This window comes from Salvia hispanica, chromosome 3 (assembly GCF_023119035.1).
Source record: "Salvia hispanica cultivar TCC Black 2014 chromosome 3, UniMelb_Shisp_WGS_1.0, whole genome shotgun sequence".
NCBI lineage: Eukaryota > Viridiplantae > Streptophyta > Magnoliopsida > Lamiales > Lamiaceae > Salvia > Salvia hispanica.
Window position 1 is genome coordinate 3,973,730 of NC_062967.1, and position 26,274 is coordinate 4,000,003.

The 26,274-nt window shown below is 35.5% G+C and overlaps 3 protein-coding genes across 3 annotated transcripts; all 3 read left to right on the forward strand.

Annotated features, from left to right (window-relative positions):
- Positions 1–689: 689 nt before the first annotated feature.
- Positions 690–4,539, forward strand: LOC125208980 (protein disulfide isomerase-like 1-4). Its single transcript, XM_048108532.1, has 12 exons — positions 690–1,327; positions 1,720–1,849; positions 2,042–2,207; positions 2,302–2,420; positions 2,510–2,590; positions 2,746–2,832; positions 2,922–2,996; positions 3,074–3,142; positions 3,250–3,330; positions 3,433–3,567; positions 3,976–4,032; positions 4,143–4,539. The coding sequence occupies exons 1-12, from the start codon at positions 789–791 to the stop codon at positions 4,329–4,331; spliced, it is 1,728 nt and encodes a 575-aa protein (XP_047964489.1). The 5' UTR covers positions 690–788; the 3' UTR covers positions 4,332–4,539.
- A 353-nt stretch (positions 4,540–4,892) lies between these two features.
- Positions 4,893–6,466, forward strand: LOC125210855 (30S ribosomal protein S13, chloroplastic). The gene is made up of 3 exons (XM_048110461.1): positions 4,893–5,045; positions 5,129–5,353; positions 6,173–6,466. Exons 1-3 carry the CDS (start codon positions 4,932–4,934, stop codon positions 6,332–6,334), a joined length of 501 nt encoding a protein of 166 aa, XP_047966418.1. The 5' UTR covers positions 4,893–4,931; the 3' UTR covers positions 6,335–6,466.
- A 6,827-nt stretch (positions 6,467–13,293) lies between these two features.
- Positions 13,294–17,772, forward strand: LOC125213892 (patatin-like protein 6). Its single transcript, XM_048114678.1, has 3 exons — positions 13,294–14,671; positions 15,879–16,158; positions 17,394–17,772. Exons 1-2 carry the CDS (start codon positions 13,532–13,534, stop codon positions 16,143–16,145), a joined length of 1,407 nt encoding a protein of 468 aa, XP_047970635.1. The 5' UTR covers positions 13,294–13,531; the 3' UTR covers positions 16,146–16,158; positions 17,394–17,772.
- Positions 17,773–26,274: the final 8,502 nt, after the last annotated feature.

Genomic DNA, 26,274 nt, shown 5'->3' on the forward strand with positions numbered 1-26,274 from the left:
ATATATGTATTGCTGAACTCTTCAAGAATGCTAAACAGGAACTTAAACTATGTGTTATTAATTGCAGATGTGGAGAAAAGAGATGCTGCACTACTACAAGCCATGGACCAGTGAGTTTTGAGGGAGTCATGTTGTTGTGTGCATACCAACTGCAAAAATGCATTCAAATTGGGTTTAATTATGTGTTGAGACAGATCATCTGTTTTGTATTGTTCCTTAATTACTGTTTCCAAATGGTGAATTGGTAAAAGTAATTGATTACAACTTGTGCATAGTAGTGGAGTATATGATATGTCATATTGTGAATTGGGACTTGACTGAGTGGTCGGAAAGTTTGGTTTTGAATTTGGACTCCAAACTAGCCCTCTACTGGGTTTTGCTTTATGCTGAGAGATTGGAGTTGTAAACCATCTCTTTGTCTTGAGTTGATGTAATTTTCTGTTTTATTGGTGGGTTGCATTCCTCGTATGTCAAATAATTTTTTTTTATCTAAAATATAATCATCTTTGAATCAAAATCCTATGTAAAATTCAAAATGACTAAAACATACAATAATTAATGTAAGTACATTAAGTCAAATATATTCATTCCACGTGTTCGTAAGCTAGTGGTCATTCCACGTCGCTGACGAATAATAAACTTCCACGTGACGCGTCCCCACCATTGTGACCTGCGTGAATCCGCCACCGCCATTTTCGCACACTCCATTTTAGTCAAGCTACTACCCACGCAGTTTCATGTAACAAATTATCAGTTTTCGAGAAAATCTAGCTTAATTGTTTATTGCAATGGCGATGAAATCTCTGCTAGTTATCTCGATTTTTATCTGCTTAATTTTCTCGCATATACATCCATCGAAATCGGAAGAAGACGAAGATCTCAGTTTCCTCGAGCAGGTGGAGCAGAGCGATGCCGTGCCGTTGGGTGATTCCGACCATTACGGCCATCCCCATGACTACGAGAACTACGCCGATCTGGAAGATGACGAAGAATCGGCGGCATACGGCGAAGACGACGGTGGTCACACTGCCGCGGAGGTGGACGAGACGCACGTGGTCGTGCTGAGGCAATCGAACTTCAGCGAGTTCATTGAGAAGAACACATTCGTGATGGTGGAGTTCTACGCGCCGTGGTGCGGCCATTGCCAAGCTCTGGCGCCGGAGTACGCTGCCGCCGCGACGGAGCTGAAGGACGAGGCTGTGGTGCTAGCGAAGGTCGACGCTGCAGAGGAGACGGAGCTCAGCCAGAAGTTCGACGTGCAGGGATTCCCGACCATTTTCTTCTTCGTCGATGGCGTGCACAAACCCTACCCTGGTCAACGCACTAAGTAAGATTTACTCGATTCCAGTTTACTTAAAATTACTTTTATTAGAATGAAATTCAATGCCTTCCTCTTTGAATCCCTGCTGCTTCAGCTGATGGACTTGGTATGAAATTCAATGCCTTCCTCTAGAAATCGGCAGCTGCAAATTCTGTATTAATGTTAATGTGATCTGTTTGAAATGAAATCAAGGATAGAACTCTTATGTAGCTAACATAATGATTTTTTTTTTTGTTTTTTTCTTTCATGTTCTTATTGGTATATGTCGATGTTGATGTAATGAATAACGACATAATGTATGCAAATGTAAGATTATCTGAAGTAAAATTTCAGGATGCTAATTACAGCGCTTTTGAGTAATAGTTCCGGTAATGATGTTCTTTATATCTATGTTGCAGGGATGCTATTGTATCATGGTTGAAGAAAAAGACAGGTCCTGGATTGCACAATATTACAACCACGGAAGAGGCAGAACGCGTCTTGGCAGACGAGGACAAGATAGTTGTGGCTTATCTCGAGAGTCTGGTGGTATGATTTTCTCCATCTTAATAGTGCATTTTCTTCTACTACCATGTTACCCATTGGATTTCTGTTAACGTAGCTTTTTCCTTGATTATGCTGCCTTTTTTATATAGAGTTTATGAGTTTGCATCTTGTTTATACTGCTTTGAACAATGAAGTAACTTTATTCTTGCTTTGCATTTCGAAATACTGATATAGGGCCCAGATAGCGAGGAGTTTTCTGGTGCTTCAAAGCTTGAGGATGATGTTAACTTCTACCAGACAACCAGTCCAGAAGTGGCGAAACTCTTCCAGATTGATCCACAGGCCAAACGCCCGTCTGTTGTCATGATCAAGAAAGATGAGGAGAAATTTAACCAATTTGGTCAGTTATAAACTCATAGTAGTCTCACATCTTACGGAAATCAGTTCCTTTCTGTGCGAAGCAACGGTATTAATTGACAATTTTGTATCAGCAGGTGGTCAATTCACTAAATCTGCAATAGCTGAATTTGTATATGAGAACAAGCTTGCTCTTGTCACCACTATGACCAGAGAAAGTGCTCCATTGGTATTTGAGAATCCAATAAAGAAACAGGTATTCTGCTTATTTACGTTATGGTTGTACAGAGGAGATGTCGTTTTTTGTCATTCCCTTTTGATTTATTAGTTATTTCTATATTGCAGTTGATACTTTTCGCAACTTCTAATGACTCGGAGAAATTTTATCCGATATTCACAGAAGCAGCAAAAGTTTTCAAAGGAAAGGTCAGGAAATTACTTGTCAGTTTTAAGTTAGTATAATGTTTACACACTTGATCACAACCGTCTAATGCATTACATGTTGCTTCTATTCTCCCTCATTCATTTTATTTGTTTATCAAAGTTATTCAACTGAGAGATCTTATGTTTAAAATCTGCAGCTCTTATGTGTTTATGTCGAATTGGACAATGAAGATGTTGGAAAACCTGTTTCAGAGTACTTTGGAGTTGATGGAGAAACTCCAAGTGTATGCATTAGAATACTAAACCATCTATACTTATAACTTCTACATTTTAGAGATCAAGTATCAGATGATAACCAAAATGTTTGATGCAGGTTCTTGCATATACTGGAAATGATGATGCCCGGAAATTTATGCTAGATGGTGAAATAACTGTTGACAATATCAAGGTTACTCATTAACTGGTTTTTTAGTTTTTTTGAAACAACATAAGACGCATTCAAACTTACTTTGTTTCGATATGCAGTCGTTTGGACAAAAGTTCCTGGGAGACAATCTCAAGCCATTCTACAAGTCGGACCCTATTCCAGAAAATGTAATGCCTTTTTTTTTCTTACAAGATTATTTATTTTTTAAGATGTGGTTGTATTAATATTGGTGTGATGCCCCTGTTCCAACTTCTTTGCATTTGTCCTAATGCAGAATGATGGGGACGTCAAGATTGTAGTTGGTGACAACTTTGATGAGATTGTCTTGGATGAGTCAAAAGATGTTCTTCTTGAGGTATATATTTATGTTACCATGACCAAAGTCAGAACAAAAGGTAAAACATATGAAAGCTTAGTCTGTAATCTTGATTTATGATTATCATTTGTTTACAAACAGTTGTATGCTCCCTGGTGTGGACACTGTCAATCTTTGGAACCTATATATAACAAGCTTGGCAAGCATTTGAGAGGCATTTACTCCCTCGTCATAGCTAAGATGGACGGGACGACAAACGAGCACCCACGAGCCAAGGTATTATGTGGTTCATAGGGGGTTAGAAGGGTGACTTGCTGTAAATATCACATCATTTACCCGAATATGTAATTCCCTTATTACTTAAAACCGTTCCATAGCAATTGAAAAAGTTAAAGTATGTTCCAAGTGGAATTTTCTAGGTGGCTAGTAAATTGCAACATTTAAAAAATGTATGAATATTGCAAACTAAGGTCAAAATGTGTTATACGTGGTAGAACCTCGTATTCCCAGTAATCCCATTTGATTTAGTTCTTAAATCTGCTTTAACTAGGAAAAGAATACTCAGCCAAATCAAGATTGTTTGCTCTTTTCAAAATTGTTGTAACAGCTTTAAATTTGTGCATGAGTTCTATGATAAATGCTGATTGACAATATACTGATGCATATCTCTGTGTTGTCTTGCAGTCTGATGGATTCCCCACAATTCTCTTCTTTCCGGCTGGCAACAAGAGCTTCGATCCAGTAAGATACCCTTGCTTCTCATATCAAATTCTATTGCTGAATGATTTCATCTCGTTCTGACTGCAACTTATCTTATGAAAACTGAACCGGATGAAACTATGCTCGTGCAGATTACTTTTGAGGATGATCGCACCGTGGTGGCCTTCTACAAGTTCTTGAAAAAACATGCCTCAATCCCATTCAAGCTTCAGAAGCCAGCCTCGTCAGTGAGGAGCACTGCTTCAAAAGATGCTGCTAGCCGCAAAGACGACAGCAGCAGCAGCAGCGACAGCGACAACGGCGTGAAGGATGAGCTATAAATGTAGGAATCTGTCTCGGCTCGATTACGAGGTGGAGGGAAAAGTCTCGATTACGAAGTGGAGGGGAAAAGTCATGGTGTATGCAAACTCCTCTAATCAGGCTTAGTTTTAAGGCAAAGTTTTGCTATACTGAGATATACTATGGTACTGTAAAGACAGGACGAAAGCCAATTGCTTATAAATTATTTCCATCTAATTTTTTTTTTTCTGATGAAGTGTTTTATAAATTACAAACTTGAGATTACATTAAAAATATCCAAAGTAGATTTCGGAATCTAGAGGATTTATTTTCCCGTATATTGTCGGGAATAAAGTCATTATGAAAATGATTGTTGATTTGTATTGCCATATGTCTACATGTTTACATTATTTATTAAGAATTTTAATAGAGACGAAATGACACGACTAGTATTTGCTCTTTTAAGCGACGACATAGATTAAATTCATATTTCAACATAAATAATAAAATAATAAAAACCCAAGCCCAAGCCCAAATAACCCAACCTGGATTCAAGTCAGGTCCGACCCGTCCGACTTGCACCAACGGATAAGAAAAAGGCAGAAACCAATCTCTCCTCTCATCCCCAATTTGCAGTGAAAATGGCGCAAGCGTTAGCTACACCAGTACTGCCTTCTCTCTCTCTCATCTCCAACCCTATCTCTAACTCCTCCAAATTCTCGCTCTCCTTTCCGCTACCCACCGCTTTCCCCAAGGTAAAACTCTCGGAAACTTCATTTCAATTTCGATTTGTCCAAGTATACAGATGGATTGACTGTATGTTTTCATTTGTGGTTAGATCGGTGGATTGAGTATCAAATGCGCTCGTGTTGGTGGAGTCGAGATTCCGAACAACAAGAGAGTGGAGTACTCGTTGCAGTACATTCATGGAATCGGGCGCACTAGCGCCAGGCAGATTCTCAACGACCTCAGTTTCGAGAACAAATTGACAAAAGATTTCTCTGAAGAGGAGCTCACCATTTTGCGTGAGGAGGTCTCCAAGTATATGATTGAAGGAGATCTTGTAAGTGTTTGATTGTTTGTGTTACCGATTTTAGGTGACTTTTTGGTGTTGCTGTGTTGAGTGTTATTGGACTGGAGTTAGTTGAATTTATTATGGCCTAATAATGCTTGTGAAAAATGCACTTTAAACTAAAACAATTACTATGTAGTTAGGTTGATCTCGGGGAGATTTTAGCACAAGGATTGAGTTAGAAATGACGAATGCTTGCCAAACAGCGAGGTTTGATGTAGTTTGATCTTAGTTTTAAGTGGACATTGTCATCTTGAAGCATTCCTGATAGGGTTGATTGTCTCTGAATTCCAAAACTCAAGGCAAGGTGTTTACAAGTGAGGCACATACAAGTATAGTACGATAGTTTCAACCATTATCATCTTGAAGCATTTGTTATCGGTTAGAATTCATCTCTAAATGCTAAAACCTAAGGCAAGAGGTTGTTCACGAGTATAGTTCGAGTTTAGTGTCAAAGTTTCACATTTTTCTTTCATGGTTTGGTCTATTTACAGCTCACAAAAGGAAATAAAAACCTTTGATTGTTGCATGAATTTGAACCTGTCTATATATGTCATTGCATTTAGTTGCAAATACTCACTTATAGGAGTTAAAATTCCCATAGCTATTCCTTGAGATTAGTATAGTAAAAATCTGCCTAGACTAGTCAGCCGCATGCTTTGATGAATTGAACAATTTTGATGTTGTTGGATTGTTTTATTCTTCAAATACTCGGTCCTATCATGTATTGTTGTGCACACAGTTTCCATTTTCTGTAAGGATTAGTATTTTTGGATATGTAACAATTGGGTATGTTCTTAACAACTGTAGAGGAGGTTCAATGCGCTTGCAATTAGAAGGCTAAAGGAGATACAGTGCTACCGAGGCGTGAGGCACATTCAGGGATTGCCGTGTAGGGGGCAGAGGACCAAGAACAACTGCAGAACTTTGAAGGGCAAAAGGGTGGCCATTCCTGGGAAAAAGAAGAAGTAAACTCTCTCTAATTTGTTGTGATTTTGTAGTGTGAGACTGTCTCAAGGCTCAATCCTCTTTTGTAATCAAAGGTAACTACTTCAAGCCTCCAATTCAATTCATATCAAATCATTTTATCTGTTTGAATTTGCATTTACTCTGTGAATGTTCTCTTTGTTTGTTTATCCCCTTCTGCCTTCCCTAAGATAGTAGATTTGCAATAATTCACGATCAAGTTTCCCTTGTTGAATGACATCGTTAGCACATGCCCTATGTGATGAAATATTAGGAAATACTATAATACTACAAAACAGAACATTTTATGATGAAATCAAGCAGTGGCCATGTTTAAGGTGCAATAATCATCCGAACATGAAATTGAGCTGTTGGTAAATTGTTTTTTTCCATCGAAATCAGCAACAATTGTAGCAAGAATAAAGAAATAATCCCAAACTTGATTTTTACTAGTATAAAATTGTTTGTGTTTGTTTTCACTTGTGATGATTTTATGGAGAAAATGCGAGTTTATTGGGAAGAAATTGATAACAATAACTAGATTTCTTGACTTCGTTGTACTCTATTTCGTATTTTATCCCGATTGTAAAATCATTTTGAAGATATTCAGTGACGATACCAAATCAAAATTACTTGAAAGATTAATGTAAGTAACAAATAAAACAAAGTTCTGGCGTAGGATTCCCCTTCCCACAATACACTACAATACACTAGTGATTGATCATTCGTAAAGGTGCATAATGTTAGTATACATTCATACCCAAACAGAAATTACCAATACCATCACAATATTTTTACCATTATAAATTGGATATTTGAGAGAATTTTGGCATGGGCAGAGCCTATATCCAAAGAAAATGATACTACAAGAAAAGTAAATTTAATAGTATTATTCAGTGCATTGACAAATGGGGTTATATGTTGCTGGATATTTGGGGCTGTTATGAATAACTGGTTTTGATTCTATGAGATGGTGTTGTCTCCTGTGATGATCATGGCTAAGTATATATAGTGGAGGTGGTATGAGTTTTTTAATTAGGGAATATATTTGTTTTGGTAGTCATTTTTGTATGGGCCAAATTTGCTGGATTTTGTCGATTTCTATTTAATGTATTTTACAATGATTGGGGTGAATATTTGCACAATATTTCTAGTATTGATGGTAGCAAATTCTTGTATGGGATAGTGTTTATTTCATTATTTGTCCAATTTGTCATATATTATGAATATAACTTTTTAATTTGAGATAGAGATAATGTGTAGGACAACACCCTACGTACATAAAGAGGCACTTATAACTTTAATTTTGAGTAAAGAATGTATATACTGTGTAATAAGTACAGTATTTTTAAATATTTTTAAATTAATGTAGTACTAATATATGGACTCGTGATTTGTGTGTATTATATGGATGTATATCGCATAATTCATTTGAAATAAGTTAATTAATTATATGTAGATTGTGTATATATGGACTCGTGATTCATGAAAATAAATAAAGAATGGATTGTATATCTAATTGTTATTATCAGAATATTATTGTAGTAATGTGGTTTTAGTACATTGTAGTAATAAAACGTGCGGAGGTATAATTAATTTTACAACATATTTTTATTAAAATTGTTGATCTAAGTCTGCCTTTTTTTTATTATTATTATGGCATGCACTTTTAGATTTCTTAGACTGATAAAATTGTCATTTGATTGATCCATAATTTATGTAGACATTCTGAATTTCGTGTTGTTTTTAAAGTCACGCAAAAACATGCTTTAGAAATTTTCTTTTAAATTTTTTTTATCTAACCTTAAAGAAATTTTCTTTTAAATTTGGTTTATTACTATTTTTTAGCAGAAAATTGGTTTAGAAATTGATTAGACAAATATTGCACCTGAATATGCTGAAATTTGAATTACTGGGTTACCATACTTGTAATATCACTGTAATAGTAATACAAGAATGGATAATCAAATACAGTATTTGGCTATAATCCATTTCTAACTTGTCACGGTATACTTTTAACATTACACAAAGTTACGAATTTAGAGTACAGAATTGTAATAAACCTCATTTCAGATTCTTAAAAAATTATAAGTATATAACAAAATTAAAAGAAAATTCTGCAATAACAGCAGCTATCAAATATTCAGGTGATCCTTCGAGGACATCAAAACTATTTTGACTTTTGAGATTCAGTTTACAGTATTATGTTAGAAAGATTAAAAAAAAACCTTCTGTCAGTCATTTGTTTATTTAGATGCATTGAAATTCTGATATATTACTACTTTATTCTTTTCATATTGTTTATGAATTATTGTGCAAATTCCTATTATAAAAAATTATGAAAGTTATTCTCCTAAAATTTGAAAGGTTAGTTATAAGTGGTATAGTGAGTAAAACTGTAAAACGGTGTAAAAAAGTTCCGTAAATGAACGTTTTCCCGCTCTTCTTTTTCCCGCGTTTACCGTACCATAAAAGGCAAATTCCTCTGCGTGATTGGTGATTAGTGATTCATACTGTTGATATGACTTAAAGCTATAGTAATTTGTTTTTTGACGAAAATTTAGGTTGATTTACACAAAAGTCTACAAAGTTAGTGCCTTATTTTCCCACCCTTTACTTTATCCTGTTTTATCAATACGGGAACAACGGTGGAAAATTTCAATTTTTATTTAAGTTTTCCTATAGAAGAAAAAAGTTTGATGTTCGATGTCTTGAATGTGGTCATCTTACACGAAAAATAATCAATTGGATAAAAAATAAAAAATAAAAAAAGTACTATTAAAATGTACTTCCTCCGTTTGCTATTATGAATCTCATTTCTTAGCTGTACGGATTTTAAAAAATATTAAGAAAAATGAGTTAAAAAAAGTTAGTGGAATAAAAGTTTCACTTGTATATATTAGTTGTAAATAAAATGTGAGTTGAATGAGTTAATGGAAGGTGAGACCATATTACTACTATTTATGGTAGAAGTGAGTCAGAACTTTTATTGACGAACGGACTAAAATATAAAAACGGGACTCTTATTCATGGACGGAGGGAATAACAACTTCACAATTATATACACCTTCATATGAAAGCGTGAACAAAAAGGACCACATCTGAAACCTGAGTTTTGCGTCCACCCGGCAATGACATGAAAAAACACGCTTGCATGGCCGATGTTTTAGTACCCAAGTCATGCCAAGGGCGGACCAAATTGACTAGTTCCAAAATCAAAACAATGATAATAAATTTATAGCAACATATGATAATATACTCCATTAATATACTATTCCTTACATCTCATCACAAGGGACTCGCATTCCTTCTATCTCATCATAAGAGACTCGTATTTCTTGTGGGAGGTCTCAAATATAATGCAATACAGTAATTAATCTTTCCTATTTTATTTTCTACACTTCTCCACTTCAATTCTTTTGCTACTTTAACTTTGTAAACATTACTTTCTAGCTACTAGTAGTACTACTTATTAAATCTGGCATTCAAAACAAAAGTAGTATAATTTTGATTAATCTAATTAACGCACGAATGTTATTATCGGCGCCGCCTTCCCACACAATAGATCGACCCGTGCACGTAAACAACAATAGTCGGCAGTTTGGGCTTATTATCAATGAAAGCAATTAGACATGTTAATTAATTAAACGTGACAAAATTAGACCATTTCTGTCCTAACTCTGCACCCCAACATTACCGTTACAGTACTATCTCTTGACCAGAATCCGTGGACCCCCACACACCATTGGACCACTGGACCCACCGACCCCTAACTTGGACCCACGTTTCTCACCCCCCCGTCCGTCTAATATTCGTGGACGCCCTTCCTCCTCTCTCGCTAATTATTGTTTTAAGACAATTTATTATCACGATAATGACATCTCAATTTATAATTGGAATTGTCCTTTTCGATTAATCATTTCTTAATTGGATTAGATTATAGTGTGGTCGCTGTGCCGTGTCGAGCATATTCATAATGTTTGCTGACTTCACGAATTTAATGCTGCCTTCCTTTTTTTTTTTTTTTTCTGTGTAACGGGTATTTTCATTGAAAATTTTCTGATGTCAAATTATTCTGCTCTTACTGTAGTACTCCTATTTTGAAATGTTAATCTAGAAACTATTAATTTAATCATGCTTATTCTTAGTAGTCTTTTATAGCATTTATAAATCATTGAATTTGTGTTGCAAGTTGCAACTCAATTCTCATGATACGAGTTTTCCTTATTTTTTCAAAATTACTGTTTTTACAGCATCCCGTTATAAGTTAATGTAGTAAGAGAGAAATGAAAAAAAAATATTGAAATATTGCTAATAAAAAATTGAATATAGTAAGTACCTCATTAGAAATAGAATTTTATCATAAATAAATAGTATACGCTAATTTGTATGGACTTAACAAAAACAATTGTTTATCATGACCAACTATAATAAAATTTGAAATATCATACTAGGACCTTTTTGACTTGTAAGTATTATAATTGTAAGTGCGTTATTGAAGCTTATCTTGGAGAGGACAATTGTATTCTAGAAATATAAACATTGGGAAAGAAAATGATTAAAATAAAAAATACTAGTTAGATAGAAAATTACAAAATTGTAATTAGTGGCATCCCATTTTCATTTTGGTGCCGACGAATGCAAACGGAGCTGGCAAGGGCGACCCCACACGTCATCACTAACCACACCCCTTCCATCACGGACAAACGGTCGCAATTTCACCCACGCCGTTTATAATACTACTCATTTATATCATTCCATTTATCATCATTATCAATCTCTTATTTTACGGGATACTTATATTAATGATCATACACTTTCTTAAATTTATCACAATTCTATGTTTTTTTTTTTTTTTTTTTTTTGAGAAAATAATTTTTGACTAGATGATGTTATGTTAATGCATTATGATTTATGGGGCTACACGTTGTTGATGCTAATAATTTTTGTTTTGGCCTATGGATTCAAGTATTTGCCCAACATCAGTTTTTTAGAGAATCAAACCAGCTACTACGTTTTAGTCACAACTTTATTTAACATTTGTCAACATCAATATGTTTCATTTTAGCTCCATATTCATAATAGCATCAGTCTTATCTTCGGCCGCAACTTCAAATTTCTAAAAATTTAAATATGTAATTAAAAGGAATAAAATTACTTGATTAATATTCAAGCAACTATATTAATTAAATATAAAAATCATCATAAATTTAACTCCTAAATTAAACTTCAATGTGAAGGCGACTTGTAAGGATTGATCATATTTTGTATAATATTTAATTGTTTATTTATTTATTTGTGTCGGTAAATACATTTAAAGATAGGTTTTCTACAAATTTTTATAACATGCATAATGCTAGTTGGATTTTCTAACTATAGCATCATGCGTGTTCGTCTATTTTCTAAAACCTCTGAGCAATGAGCAAACTTTGACGGTTGGTTTAAGTCACTTTTCAACACTAATAATGTTGCAATTTTGATTGTTGAGTCAAACTTTAATCAACTTGATTTAAATGATAGTAATAGCGCTTGCAGTCTACATTAGTTAAACTTGATTTACTAAATCTCACCAAACATCATTTTAACACAAAAACTGTCTTGTAGTGTAGTTATGATCAAATTTATAAATCAATGTGAGTAAACACCATTTTGCTAAGGTTATATAAGATTATTAGCAAAAGTGGCTGATTGGAAGGATAGAGTGATCGGCTACCTCATGGGCTCTCAAAGACCCCCATTGTGGAGAGGGGGGCAATACCCACTCACCAAGGGCTCCACCCCAAGGTCGAGTGATCCCCTCAGGTGATCCGCTATCGGCTTCCCATGAGCCCTGAGACAGACCCTCAATTACGGGCGCCGGGCCAATTTTCAATTTTTTTTTAAAAAAAAATCAATTTATTAAATTTCTTCCCATATAAATACTTCATCCTTAATTATGTATGAGAGAAAAATGTGAATAGAAAATTAATTTATTATGTATTTTGATTTAAGCTTTTTAGACATTAACATTAAAAATAAAAGAATATAATATTGATGTGAAAATGATATAAGCTCTTGTGATGGGTTCTCATTGCAGAGAATTAGGCTTTGAGAAGGGTTGTTGACGTGGCAGGAGAAAATGGATCTAGACTTTGAGATAAGTTCCGGATTTAATGAGTTGGGAATTTGTTATAAAATAGAATGCGCACACGGATGGTTTTGGCTATATTTGATTAGTTATAGTAAATTTTACATGCTACTTTCTTAAGGAGTATTAAAACTCGTGTCTTCACTCCTTCAAAAAATGTTCGTGTTTATCGTTGTCACAAATCATAAATAAAACAAGAGATTGAATATAAACAAAACTTAAAGTTATTGAAGTGGTTGTGCCCATGATCCAAATATACACTAGTGATATATGCGAATATTTGGTTATTGTCATATTACGTATCTAATTTATGTGAAATCTTATTAATGTCATAAAAATGTCGTTCTCCTGTGACTTTATTGTTTACTTCCAATTTGAGCATTTGACATTCGAGAAATCGAAATATTATTAAGTATGATGTGTGTAACTTACTATATACACAAATTACTTACCTTCTATAGTCGATTTATTTACACACAAATGTTCGAATACATTTACAAGATTTCCTTTTATATTTTTCTAGATATATCACATCCACACTACTCAGTGGAGATTTATCAAATTATTATGGTGTATTTATGAAATGGATATGAGACGACAATAAAATTGATAAAATACAAATAAATAAAGAGAAAAAGAGAATTTAATACTTTTAGTAAAAATAAGCGTACCAAATCTGAGAGAAAACTTACTTTTAATCATGTTTTGGAAATATAAGAAAAATAAATGAAGGAATAGTAATTTCAAGATTGGCGCGATAAAACTATTTTTCCTTCTGCCTTTTTGTAATGTTTAAATTAAAACTTTATCCTCTTTTTTATAAAAAGGGAAATCAAACAAACATGCTCTGCAAAAACTGGATTTTGTGTTGTTGTTTCTCTCTCCCTCTCTCTTCATAGTAAGAAATAAGAATCATCATTTGACGCCTTCTCCCACCATCGCCTGCAACTGCAATCAGCAATAAATACTAACACTATCCTAAAACCTTCTTCTTCCGCCATTTGTATGCTGCAAACCAATTCTAAACGCACATATATAATCGAATGACGTGAATTAAGTGCTTTTTATTCAGAAAAATGGCGTGTGTTGATGTTAACGACGACCGCACCATTAATCCAATGATTGGATTGCAGGAGCCGAGCATCGATACCGACAAATTGAGCTACGAGATTTTTTCGATTTTGGAGAGCAAGTTTTTGTTCGGCTACGAGGACCAGCAGCTTTGGGTGCCGAAGCCGATTGCGGTGCAGCCGAAGACCGCCGTCTTATCCGACGGCGGAGCTCAGGCGGCGAAAAATCAGAGGGGGAAAATCTGTATCCTCAGCATCGACGGCGCCGGTATGCGAAGCATTTTGACCGGCAAAACCCTCGCGTATTTGGAGACAGCGCTGAAGAACAAATCGGGGAATCCTGACGCTAGAATCGCTGATTATTTCGATGTCGCCGCCGGAACAGGCGTCGGCGGAATTTTTACAGCGATGCTATTCGCTGCGGGAGATCAGAACCGTCCGATTTTCCACGCGGACGATACGTGGAAGTTCCTCGCGGCGGAGGGGAAAAAGGTGTACTCGATTGCGAAATCGCGGAGTTCGAGGAACGGTTTTCTGAAGCGAATTTTTAAGAAATCCGGCAGCGGTGGCTCGTCGTCGGCGGTTGGTATGGAGAAGGCGATGAAGGAAGCGTTCAAGGACGAGAGAACCGGCCGCAGCCTGACGCTGAAGGACACGCTCAAGCCGGTCCTGATCCCCTGCTACGACCTCTCCAGCGCGGCGCCGTTTCTGTTCTCGCGAGCCGACGCGCTGGAGAGCGACAGCTTCGATTTCAATCTGTGGGAGGTGTGCCTGGCGACGTCGGCCGAGCCGGTCGCCTTCGATCCGGTTTGCATGAAATCGGTCGACGGTTTGACCCGATGCGTAGGGCTGGACGGCGGAATGGCGATGAGCAACCCTACCGCGGCGGCGATCACGCACGTCCTGCACAATAAACAGGAGTTTCCGTTTGTGAGAGGAGTGGAGGACATTTTGGTCCTTTCCGTCGGCGCCGGAGGGCAGCTGATGGAGAGCAGCTTTGACTATGAGCAGGTCAAGACGTGGAAGGCTAAGGATTGGGCGCGGCCGCTAGCAAGGATTTCCGGCGACAGCGCGGCGGAGATGGTTGACCACGCTGTGGCAATGGCGTTCGGTCAAAGTCGTAGCAGCAATTACGTCAGAGTTCAGGTAGTTAATCAGTTTTACCATTTAAATTCCTGATTGCTAAATGAGTTATGGTGAAATCAATAGCTTAATTTAAGATATTCCTGAGAAAATTTAGGGGTGGGGGAGACAGGCTGGAGTGGGATGGGGAAGCTGTTATTAGGCTAACATGCGCCAGTGGTTTTTTTGGGGGCATGCAATTAAATTCTGTGTGTTTCTTTTGGGGAAGGGAGGGTGAGAAGAATAATGTGTAGAAATGAGTGAAGGAAAGGGAGAGTTCAAGCCAGGTGAAGAACGTTGTCGTTTTGATGCAACATGGCTGCTCATGCCAAAATGCCAACCATAACTTCAGTATTTCGACATTGACATGGGCTTTTCTGTCATGAAAATTATCATGAATTCATCATATCTGCAACCTATAATTTACTGTATAATAGCATTAAGTTTCTAATTTCTATCCACCACTCTGTTTTGCAACAACAAGGTATTTACTTCATCTAGAGAAGGCTCTTGCCTTCAATGCTATATTTATGGAGTTTCCAACTCACATTGTTGACCAATTTTGTGGAACATATAGTATTTGTCATTTACATAGAATCAATAGCATTTAGAGAGGATGATGAGAATAGAGGGGAAGGGCTAATATTATTTACACAGTTTGCAATTTTGTCATTTTTAGTATTTTCACCAAGTGTGATGTTGATGCGGTCCTCCAATTGGGCCTGCCCATGAATATGATTTGATATTATATAAATATATATGTATACTAGAGATGGTAATACACTAATACACGCACAGAATGTGACTTGAGTTTGGAAAACAATCATAGTTTTTATCACATGCTTTTTGGAGAAGGGGACTATGTAACTACTCTTATTTGACTTGAACTGGCTTAAAACTGGCGTGGTATGGGATTGATTTCCTTTTGTCAAATGGTCCTGCCATCCATTTACAGCAATGGTCCTGTTTTTCCCTGCAGGACCTTCCTTAATAAACTTCTCACTCTATTTTTATATATGTAATATTTTTCAGGTGTGCAATCTGTGTGCATATTTATTTGTTTGATGGCTGACACGGTATGGGATTAATTAAAAACTAAGAAACATACGTATAACTTTGCAAGACATGAGTGATAATGTGATTTAAGATGTGCACTTGTCTTCTTGAACATACAAAGTAAGGCTAGTGGAACATTAGCTTATTAACATTTTCTGAACCCTTCAATCAACAGGCAAGCTGTTCCAGCTTCGGTCAATGTGGTGCAAATGTGGATTCGGACCCCAGTCCGAGGAACGTAAAAATGCTAATGGGGATTGCAGATGAGATGCTGAAGCAAAAAAATGTGGAGTCTGTCCTCTTCAGTGGTAAGAAGATCGGAGAGCAGAGCAACTTGGAGAAACTAGACTGGTTTGCCGACCAACTTGTACTGGAGCATCAGAAGAGGAGTTGCCGGATAGCTCCCACTGTTGCATTCAAGCAACCGACAAGTAGGCCTTAAGCAAAATTAAACGGTAAGCTTTCTCCATTTCACTACTACTAGCATGACATATCCTGCAATATCAACCAGGCCCCCATCATCTAATGTTTTCTATCTTACATTATGAATCTGTTGATTGATGCCAATCACATAAAGATACCGAGCCTTGTCTGTTTCTGGTACCCCGTGGGCTCTGTCTTGTCATTTTCTACCGATTTCAGAAATAATAAAAGCTGACCAGGAGTTTCGGTTGTTGCAATAGTCAAGTTTTTCTAAATACTGTTAGAGATGAAAATCCTTAGCCCACCGACACTGCTTCTAGGAGTTATAGAGAGGGGTATTTCAGTCATTCTGTCCAGTAAGGTAGGCAAGAATCATTGCTATTTGCTAATGGACACTCACAAATCCGTAGTCCTTAGTGACTCTTGATCAGATGCTGTGTCACCAGTATGTTATTGGCAATGTTTATAATGCTTAGCTTGTCTCTCTCCTAACTCTTAACTAAATCAAAACTGATGTTTTTAGACACATATTCTAGATCAAAATAGATATGAACAACTTGACCCTTGCCCCCTTTTAGTCTTTTGGTGGGAGCCATTGTGATAAATAAATGGCAGCATTCTTGAGTTTAAATCTGAGCCCCAGAAACTGCCATATTACTGTAGCTAATTTGACCCATCATATCTATTAGTTGGCCAAAATCGTGAAGAAAATCACATTTCATACCAGATGGCATTGAAATTCAATCAATTGCCGACAGACAAGTTTATAAGTACAGGTGCCGTATAATGGTGCAATTTGTTGACAGAGCTGAAACTATTACTTATGCAAGCATTAGGTCTACATGGTTGAATGAAGGCATATATACATAACAAGATAAACATTTAACTATAGATAGACATTTGTCCTTTAAGAATGTGGAAAGAACTTAGCTATTTTGAAACTTAAGTAGTCAAACAACGCCTCCCACTTTTCTAGCTTGCTGTCTGAACTAACATTAGTTTAATAGTACTATATTTCTTGGCATTGACAAAGGCATCATCAAACTGAAAATGATTGTGAAGAATTACTAGTCAAAAGATGGTCGTTTTTTTAAAAGAAGAGAAAGTCCTTGGTTTACTGAGTTTGTGACAAAGGTGAAAGTAAAAACCGAGCAAGTGATTAAAGCATTCAACATGATGTCTATTGATTTTGTGTTTGAATATTTGTGTCGACTTTTTTCACAGAGCAAGTGGTTCTCATCCTTGCAGTTTTGGTTGCTTTTTGCAGGTGGGTGAATTGGGCAGAGGTAAAAAAGGAAGGAAATTGTAAAAGTGAAAAAAAATGTAAAGTGATTATAATATACTACTAGTACTATATAGCAACTTTCACATTTTGAGAAGGATAGAGAGATGGAGAAGTGGGGTTTGAGTTTGTGTTGTAAAAAGGGTGGTGGATGGATCTTGGTGGGATTCTTTGCCTGCCAGCGGCGGAGCATGGTGGTAGCCGCCACACCACGGTGGTCTTATTAAAGTTGTACCTTTTTCTCTTCTTTATTTGGATGATTAAAAAAGTTCTACTATTCTAGCCTAAATTCTTGGTGGTTTATCTTTGTAAGTTTCTATATTGGTGATATGTCTATTTTTCTATTTACAAACTTTTTTTTCTAGTGGTGGCAAAGAGCCTAGAGTTTAATAGTGGGTCTTAAAAGTACAATTTATATGACTTTTATTGGTATATTTGGTCTGATTCAATAATTTATATTTGGATGGAATGTGGACTTTTGTTGTGGAGATGTAGTTTATATGAATGGGACTACTCTTTAAGGCCTAAACTTTGTTTTTCAAGAGCTTTGTAGAAAGAAGATTGTTTCTCCTTTCTCCACTCGGAAAATTATTTTTTATTTTGAATGATTTTTTTTATGTGTTTGATTGCAAGCGAACACGTGTGATGTGGTCGTACCTTAGTTTATAATTCTAACGAAATATATAAGTAAATCTCTTTACCAATTTTAGAAGGTATCAGATATAATTAAGTTTGAGATGTTTGATTATTGACCCTTTCATCATACTTATTAAAATAAAGATATTATATTTGATTGATTGTTGATCTATTACATCATATGCAATGCAACATATATAAATTTTGATTGAAGAATGATAGTAATTGCTAGTTTTGTCTAATAATGATTAGTTTATAATATAATTATCTTCCATGTCACCTCTTGATAATAACTTATCACTTTCATACATATATCCTCCATATAAATAACTGTGTAATCATCCGATAATTCACATTTTTTGATTTATTGGATTTAAATCATGTAGTATTAGTATCTATTGAGCTAAAATTATCTCAAATTTTTGAGGAAGATGTGAAGTGGTGGATAATTTTTAGAACAAATTATAAATCATAAAAAATCATTGTATCTATTCTGAAATAGATCATGAATAATCTCAATTTCCGCTTATGAATTATTGTGGAGTTGATTTGATTTGATTTGATGAATTGTTTTTTTATTGGTTTGGCGAATTTGACTGAACAGGGAGATAAACACGTGGCACTTTTTAAATTAGCATGCTAAATAATCTCTCTTTTTCTCTCGTCATATCATACATACACACTTACTTAACTACCCAACATATATTAATTAGGATAAAGCAATCTTGTTTGCGTGATGATTAAAAGAGAGAATCTACTTTAAGCTTATCCTTTTGGAATTTGGACGATTATTAAAAAAAACTAAAAAGACAAATACTTAAATAATTAAGAGTAATTATTCAACAACTGATTAAGATATACCATGAAAAAATATGGTCCAAAAAAGGACAACCATTTAAACTCAACTTAATCTTGTGATAATTGTGTATTGGTATTGATTAAGACATGTGGGACACAAGGAATTGCAATTACTACCATCTATATTTCTTTAGACCACTACCTACAAATTGCTACTTAAATTATCAATTACAAGACACCGAAAGTGAAAAAAAGAAGAAGATAAAGTTGCATGTTTTTAGAATCACAATTGGTATACATTGAAAGAATAAAGTTAATATTTCTAAGCAAAGGGAAAGTGAGTTAATTGTGTAATAATTATATTATGAAGACTTTTTCTTGAAGATATTTGTGATAGCAAGGAATACCCAAAACGCAACCTTTGTTAAATGCAAACTAAATAACTAATCTTATCTCATCCACAAATCTTAACTGATGGAAGGTCAAATTAATATTCAAATGAAATAACATTCTCTAAAAATAAAATAATACTACTCACTTTTTATTACAAACTAGTATCCACCCACGTGCGATGCACGACCCAAATATTTTTCAGAAACGAATAAAGATCTCGAGCTCTCTCTCGAATACTTGATCAGATCCTTACCTTGTCCGTTCAATCTTCTTGACAGCAAAAGTTCCATAGTCATTCATAACCATTCTATAATCAGTTCCAAAACCGCCGACTCCAACAAACATCTTCCTCTTCAAGAGACTCAAATCTTCTGGACAAGCTCACACGAAGGGTATGGAAGATTGCCGTGGAAAGTTATGAGCTTGGCTCCTATTGCAAAAAGTAGTTTAGAAAAAATAAGACATAAAAATATTTGAGGAATCTGCCAAGATTTTGAAGAGGCATATCATTGGTTCATACTTGCTTCTTGATGGACTTGTTTTTCACTTTTGTGTATCTTTTTGCGAGACTTGTCTACTTGTTGGCCACACAGATCTAGATTACCAATAAACCTAAGCATAAGCATGAAGTTTAGAACAGTATCTGAATATTGATATAATCAAGAGAAAGGGCGAAGAGTTTATGTCTTAATCATTCATGTAAACACCACAGCTTTTCAGTTCACATTTAAATGAGATACAATAGCATAATACACCAATGCAAACTAACATAGAAATGTATTAGATAATCTTGTTGTGAAAAAAATCACTTTTATTTTGTTGGCCTGGACATTCAAGTACACGATGAATCGATAGAATCACGCATGTAATTCGAGAAAGAAGATCATACGATTTGCTTCCAAACTTGCAACATCTGGTACAAGAAGTTTGATGACAAATTTGTGTAAGCATTGCATAAACAACTTCTTGCATCAGTAAACTAAATACAATTGGAAACAGCTTCCATCAAGCAATAGAGTGCAATATACGAAAGAATATTATATAACTTACGGATATGATAGACGTGTTAAACGACCTAGAGAAGAAGGTATAGCAGCTTTCAGTGTATTGCTCGATAAATCCCTACGCACCAAAATTACATACATCCATCAATAAAGCAAGACGTTAAGTAAATGGATGTTAAATCTGAAGAAAATATGTATTGATCTTACAATATAGTCAACATAGAAACGTTTCCAATAGTCGAAGGTATCCTCCTTGAAAATAATTAGGTCGAAGATATCCCTAAAAATGACCAATTTATTCCAAAAAAGAATTGCTATGTAAAATCAAAAAAAAAAAAGGGTTCTGAGTTTAGAACACTGTGCAATCTCATTAGGAATGAAACCATGAAGACTATTCTGATGAAGTGCCCTAAATTCAGAACAAAATAAATTACTGCTTAATTAAAATAGACTTTAACATTCTGGTGCTGCACCACCAAAATCGAGAGAGGAAAGGTAAGATCACTCCAACGATTAATATTTCAATTCAGTAAAAAAAACAGTTTTATTTGAATAATAATAACATTAGTTACTCATTATTTTTAAAACTTCCAAAGCATCAAATTGTACTTATTATGCCAAATTTTATTTTTTACAAATTTCATAATTATTTATGTTATATTATTGTACTCCCTCCGTCCTACAAAAGATGTCACACTTTCCTTTTTAGTTTGTCCTACAAAAGATGTCACATTTCTTCTTTTGAAAAAAGTTCCTTCTCATATCAATTATAAAATTATATTTTCTCTCACCACTTAAAACACAAAATAACATCTTCTAAAATTTCGTGTCATTTTCCAAGTGTGATATCTTCTTTGAGACTGAGGGAGTATCATTTATTATATAACTTATTTATACACCACATATTTGTTACGATCATAGATTGCAATGTAAAGCAAGTTGCGTGTTTTACATTCGTCTTTGTCAATACTTTTTAAAGTTCTTTGTGGATACAATTATTTTATTCAATATAATATTAATATTAATATTAATTAAAGGTCACTTTTTTCAATCTAATCAAATTCAATTTTTTATTAATTAAATGACATAAACTACACTCTAGTGGATCATTCTAGATAATTGTGTTTATGTCATCCCTAAATCATTTTTGCAATATTCACTAATTGACAACATGGAGAAAAAAGTTATACATAATTTAACTGTAAAACATAATTGGTAAATATAAATAAATTACTATAAATTAAATTACAAAATAGTAATTCATAGCTTGGATAATAAAATCATAAGCAAAACTTCCCTCCGCCTGCCAACGCCCCCATCTCCAATTCCCTATCTCATCACACAGATATTCGGCTTCAACATTTCTAAGATCTTCCATTTTCACGTAGGGCCTACTCCTTCCAACTTCTTTCCCTCTATAAATTTTCATGAATTTCTCCACTAAGTTCATCGCAGTTCTCCTTGCCATTGTTGCTGGAGTCCTCCATCGTGCTTCAAGATCAATTCTTTTCCGAATATTGAAATGTTGGGTAGAAGGGAAGAAGAAAAGCTCCGAAACTTAAAAGAAGTCGAAGAGTAAGAAAAATACCAAAAATCAATTAAAATTTATGCAAAACATATTATAAAAAAATATGTTTATTTGCATTTTAGTTTGAAATGATGAAATCGCGTTATGCACGACACAAAATATTTTTGTTATATATTAATTAGATATTGTGAATAAACTAAATAAAATAAAAAATAACATTATTACATAAGATTAAAAAAAATAAAAAAATATAGCACTATATAATAACAATATGTTAAATAATTATAGAGAACAATATTACAATACTTTATGCACAGTGTTATTGATGTTCAGCTAAGATGATCTTCTGGAAGAGTATATTATGCAAAGATGGTATTGCTTTTAAAGTGAAGAAAGGGTATACCTATATGCTCATCTTTAAATATTTGACAGTTTCTTGAGTAATTTATAGCTCGTTGAGCGGTGTCAGCTTCACCGTAGACGCAGCCGTTTTATCTTCGGGGACGAAACGCCAATCCGAAGAGCACTACCGGGCGCAGGTCTCGTCTTGCGGAAAGAGGCCTCCTCGACTCCTCGCGAGCTTCCTTTTCGCGCTATTTGTTTCTAATTTTGTAATTTCGATTCAAATATCTCTTTGTGGTCCCTCCAAGTCCAAAACCAACACATGTTTCCACTTTGCATTTTAGAATTATTACTCACAAGAATCTATTCCTTTACACATATTATTAATCAACTAATTTTTCAATATTGCAGCTATTATTTAAATGAAGCTCATTTCATAGTTTTATTGTTTCTTATTGATTAATTTCTTAATGTCTATAAGTGTTGCTTTTAATAATAACCTCGGAGCTCAGAAAATGGTTTATGAATGATTATGGGCATTAAAATATGATCAAAGATGTTTAGAAACGAGCCTCCGATCTGTACTTATAGTTGAGAAAAGATTGGGCTTCAAAATGTAAGAATGAAATGCTCAAAATCCCATTTTTGGATGAAATCGGCGAATGTAGGGCTGGTAATATGCGAAGTTGGCGGGTCGCCGCCTTGTTCTAGTAGTGTCTCGGACTCTCTCCAACGGATCGCCGGATTGGTCGTATGCGAAGTCGGCGGTCATGGGATTTGCTCGAAATATGCATTGCTCTCGGCAAATCCAAATTTTGTAATACTACTTTTTAATTTTTAATTTTTAATTTTTAATTTTTTTTACCTCTTTTAACGCTCTTTTTCTTTCAAAAATTGACAAATTTATTAGACAATCAATTGATAGGAATATAGACAAAAGCATACTGAATTGATAATCAATCATAACAAGTCAATTCTAGTAGTCCCAAAATATGTGTTAATAATTTTAAGTTATGAAATCACTGCCTTGGAGTTCTTTTTTTAGTTATTCATCTTAAGCTTGTATCTATTTTCTTAGGCATTCGCAATGGTGCGGACGTTGCAACGACAATGCATCGTCCATATGCAGAGATCGCGGACGAGGTTAATCCATCGTCGCGCCCGATACATCATCCACTGGATGCGTGAGGATAATCTTTCATCGTTCGTCGCATCGTCCGCCACTGGGACAACGCGGACGATGGGTCGACGATGCTCACCCATTTTGTTATTTTTTTTGAATTTTTTTGAAATTTTTTCTTATTTAAACACTATAATTCTCTCACCATTTCACACACTCAATTTCACATCTCTCCAATTTCTCTTCAATTATTCTCTCTCATCGTCTCAAAATAAATCCCGACGACTACGATTTAAGTACATCGGATGGCGCAGATCGGCCTTGACTCGAGCCTTGTTCGATGCCGCAATGAAGCTAGCGGAATGCTGCACAATCATGTGTGCGGCGGCGGTGTGGCTGGTCCCGCTCGATACGACGTCGGACGTATGTCCCCCGAGCACGACGTAGCGCCCGAACGTTTGTTCGATTATTTTGCCGAGAATCCAAGGTGGGGCCCGAATGTTTTTCACCGATGTTTTAGAATGAGCCGAGATCTTTCTCCGCATTATGCACACATCGAGGGACGTGATGAATACTTCCGATCGGGAGACGGATCGGCGACCGGACTTACGCTTGCTGGCAAGTGACGGTTGCGATCCGCCGTTGGACTACGGCACAATAGCGGATATGTTCGACGAGTACCTTCACGTCGGGGATACAACCGCCACGAATGTCTCAAGAAATTTTGTAGTTAGTTGTGGAGCTTTGGGCGACATATATTTGCAACGCCCGACCGCGATGATTGCGTGAGCCTGATGCGGATGCACGAGACGTGCACGGCTTCCCGGGATGCTAGGGAGCATCGATCGTATGCACCTGGAAGAAACGCCCGACGAGCGTGGAGAGGCCAATTACTACGGCTCAAGGGCAAGCCACCCGACGATGATCCTAGAAGCCGTCGCGACCACCGCCTCGGATCCGGCATGCCTACTTTGGTGTAGCCGGTCGAACAACAACATCAACGTCCTCAACTCGTCCACCCTATTCGCCGATCGTCGGGTCGCGGTCCGGCCATCCGGCTTCACGCAACGCCTCTCACATCATATGGGGTACTACTGGGCCGATGGCATATACCCAAGGTGACCTGTTTTTTTTAAGACGTCACCGCGCCATGGTGAGAGGAGAGTCTTGTTTGGGCAAAGCGAGTGCGTCGAAGGATGTGGAGCGGGCTTTGGGTGCTCCAATCGCGGTGGGCAATCATGAAAGGTCCAGCGCGTTTCGGTACAAGGAAGTCATCGCGACGCCATGTATGCATGTATCATCATGCATAACATGATAGTCGAATAAGAACGTGGACATGTCACCGATTGGGTGGATGATGAAGCGACTAGCCTCAAGACGGCGATCTCACTGCCACTCGAGGATTACCGATGGGCTTGGCAGGTTTCGACGCGCTCGGCCTCAATGCGCAACCAACAAGACCATACTCACTCTGACCGACATGATTGAAGAAGTTTGGAACCGCAACCGCCGTTGAAATTGTAGTTTTTTATTATTTCGTATTGTAATGTTTGAATTTTAATGAAATGAAGTTGTTTTTTCAAATTTTGAAGTATTTAAATATTCAAAAATAGATAAAATGCTTAGGCGTGCTTAAGGCGGTATAATCCGCCTCATTACAGGGTGATGAGAGGAAGATAAAATGCGATGTGACATGATAGAGGCGCGCTTAGAACGCCCATCAGATGCCCTTAGTTATTATTTGGTTATAGTAATAAAAAATTCAAAAATAATAGTATTAGTCTAGATAGTGTGGGAAATCCGAACTTCAGTATTTAGACCTCGTTTGATGCTATAGTTGGAGTTTATTTTCTATATTCCGATATTACGATTAGATTAATAGTGCTAATTTAGACATTTTATTTTATTTATTTAATTTAGACATTTTATTTTTATATATTTTTATATTCTAATATTACGATTAAATTAATAGTGCTAATTTAGACATTTTATTTTATTTTATATTTTGTTTTTTGTTGTCGTCTTGTTCCTAAATAGACCATATGGTTTTAAAATGACTTAACATGTCCAGTAGGCAACTGTTGGAGTAATTTGTTCCAGATATCTAAACTTTATGTCGCCAAAAGAATAATAAAATTAATGGTACTAGTATAATTGAATAACTCGAGAATAGAATCACAATTTCTCTACAAATTTATTACAGCTCGCAAAGCTTAAGCCGAGCCTAACTTTTGATTAAAAAACAAAAGAGACACCTCAAAAGCATATAAATCTTCCAATAAATCTAAAAACAACTAAAAATACCATTCGATAATTAATTCTAGAAAAATCAGATGATCAAATTATGTAAATAATGAAGTTGTACGTACATGATTTTGCATTCATTAAATTTAATAGTACTACAAAAATCGTGCACGTATATGGAGAATCTTTAAAAAGAATTACAGTACTAGTATATATTATAAGAAACTTTATAAGTATTTAATTTTAACTTAGAAAAAAGAGGGTAGTTAAGCTAAAATAATGAGCAGCCGCCTAGTCCATGATCACTGTGGTGAATGTCAGCTTCATACTTTCAATCATTATATCCCCTTTTATATTCTTAAACTTTTAATATTTTCTTTTCTTTTCAGTTCCAGCTGTGCTTCAATTGTGAAAGGCCTTCATGCAATATAATCATCAAAAAGAAGTTTGGAGATTTGTAACTTTATTCTATTTCAGGTGCATTCATTTATCAAGAATATATGGAGTACTATAATAAATTCTTATAAATTACTGTATAGTAAAAATAGGGTGAAAATATGTTCATTTTTTGTTTGTGGTTAAAAAAATAAACCTACTAGTACTAAATTCAAATTGATTCTACATGTTCAATTAAAATCATATGAAAATTAGTACTTTTATTAAAAAAATTGGCAATATGCCTCGTCAGTACACGATAAACATCATCACATCTAACTTGATATGCCATACTTTAGAGTTTAGATGATATGGTGAATATTCCTGCATCACAATCTTCTACTACCTTTTATTAAATTCGGTTAA

Excerpts from the sequence above, each read along its gene's own strand:
- LOC125208980 (XM_048108532.1), top strand. The coding sequence starts at position 789 with ATGGCGATGAAATCTCTGCTAGTTATCTCGATTTTTATCTGCTTAATT. Across the intron at positions 2,421-2,509 it reads AGAATCCAATAAAGAAACAG|TTGATACTTTTCGCAACTTC; the intron begins GTATTCTGCTTA and ends TCTATATTGCAG. Across the intron at positions 2,591-2,745 it reads CAAAAGTTTTCAAAGGAAAG|CTCTTATGTGTTTATGTCGA; the intron begins GTCAGGAAATTA and ends TAAAATCTGCAG.
- LOC125213892 (XM_048114678.1), top strand. The coding sequence starts at position 13,532 with ATGGCGTGTGTTGATGTTAACGACGACCGCACCATTAATCCAATGATT. Across the intron at positions 14,672-15,878 it reads GCAATTACGTCAGAGTTCAG|GCAAGCTGTTCCAGCTTCGG; the intron begins GTAGTTAATCAG and ends TTCAATCAACAG.
- LOC125210855 (XM_048110461.1), top strand. The coding sequence starts at position 4,932 with ATGGCGCAAGCGTTAGCTACACCAGTACTGCCTTCTCTCTCTCTCATC. Across the intron at positions 5,046-5,128 it reads TACCCACCGCTTTCCCCAAG|ATCGGTGGATTGAGTATCAA; the intron begins GTAAAACTCTCG and ends ATTTGTGGTTAG. Across the intron at positions 5,354-6,172 it reads ATATGATTGAAGGAGATCTT|AGGAGGTTCAATGCGCTTGC; the intron begins GTAAGTGTTTGA and ends TAACAACTGTAG.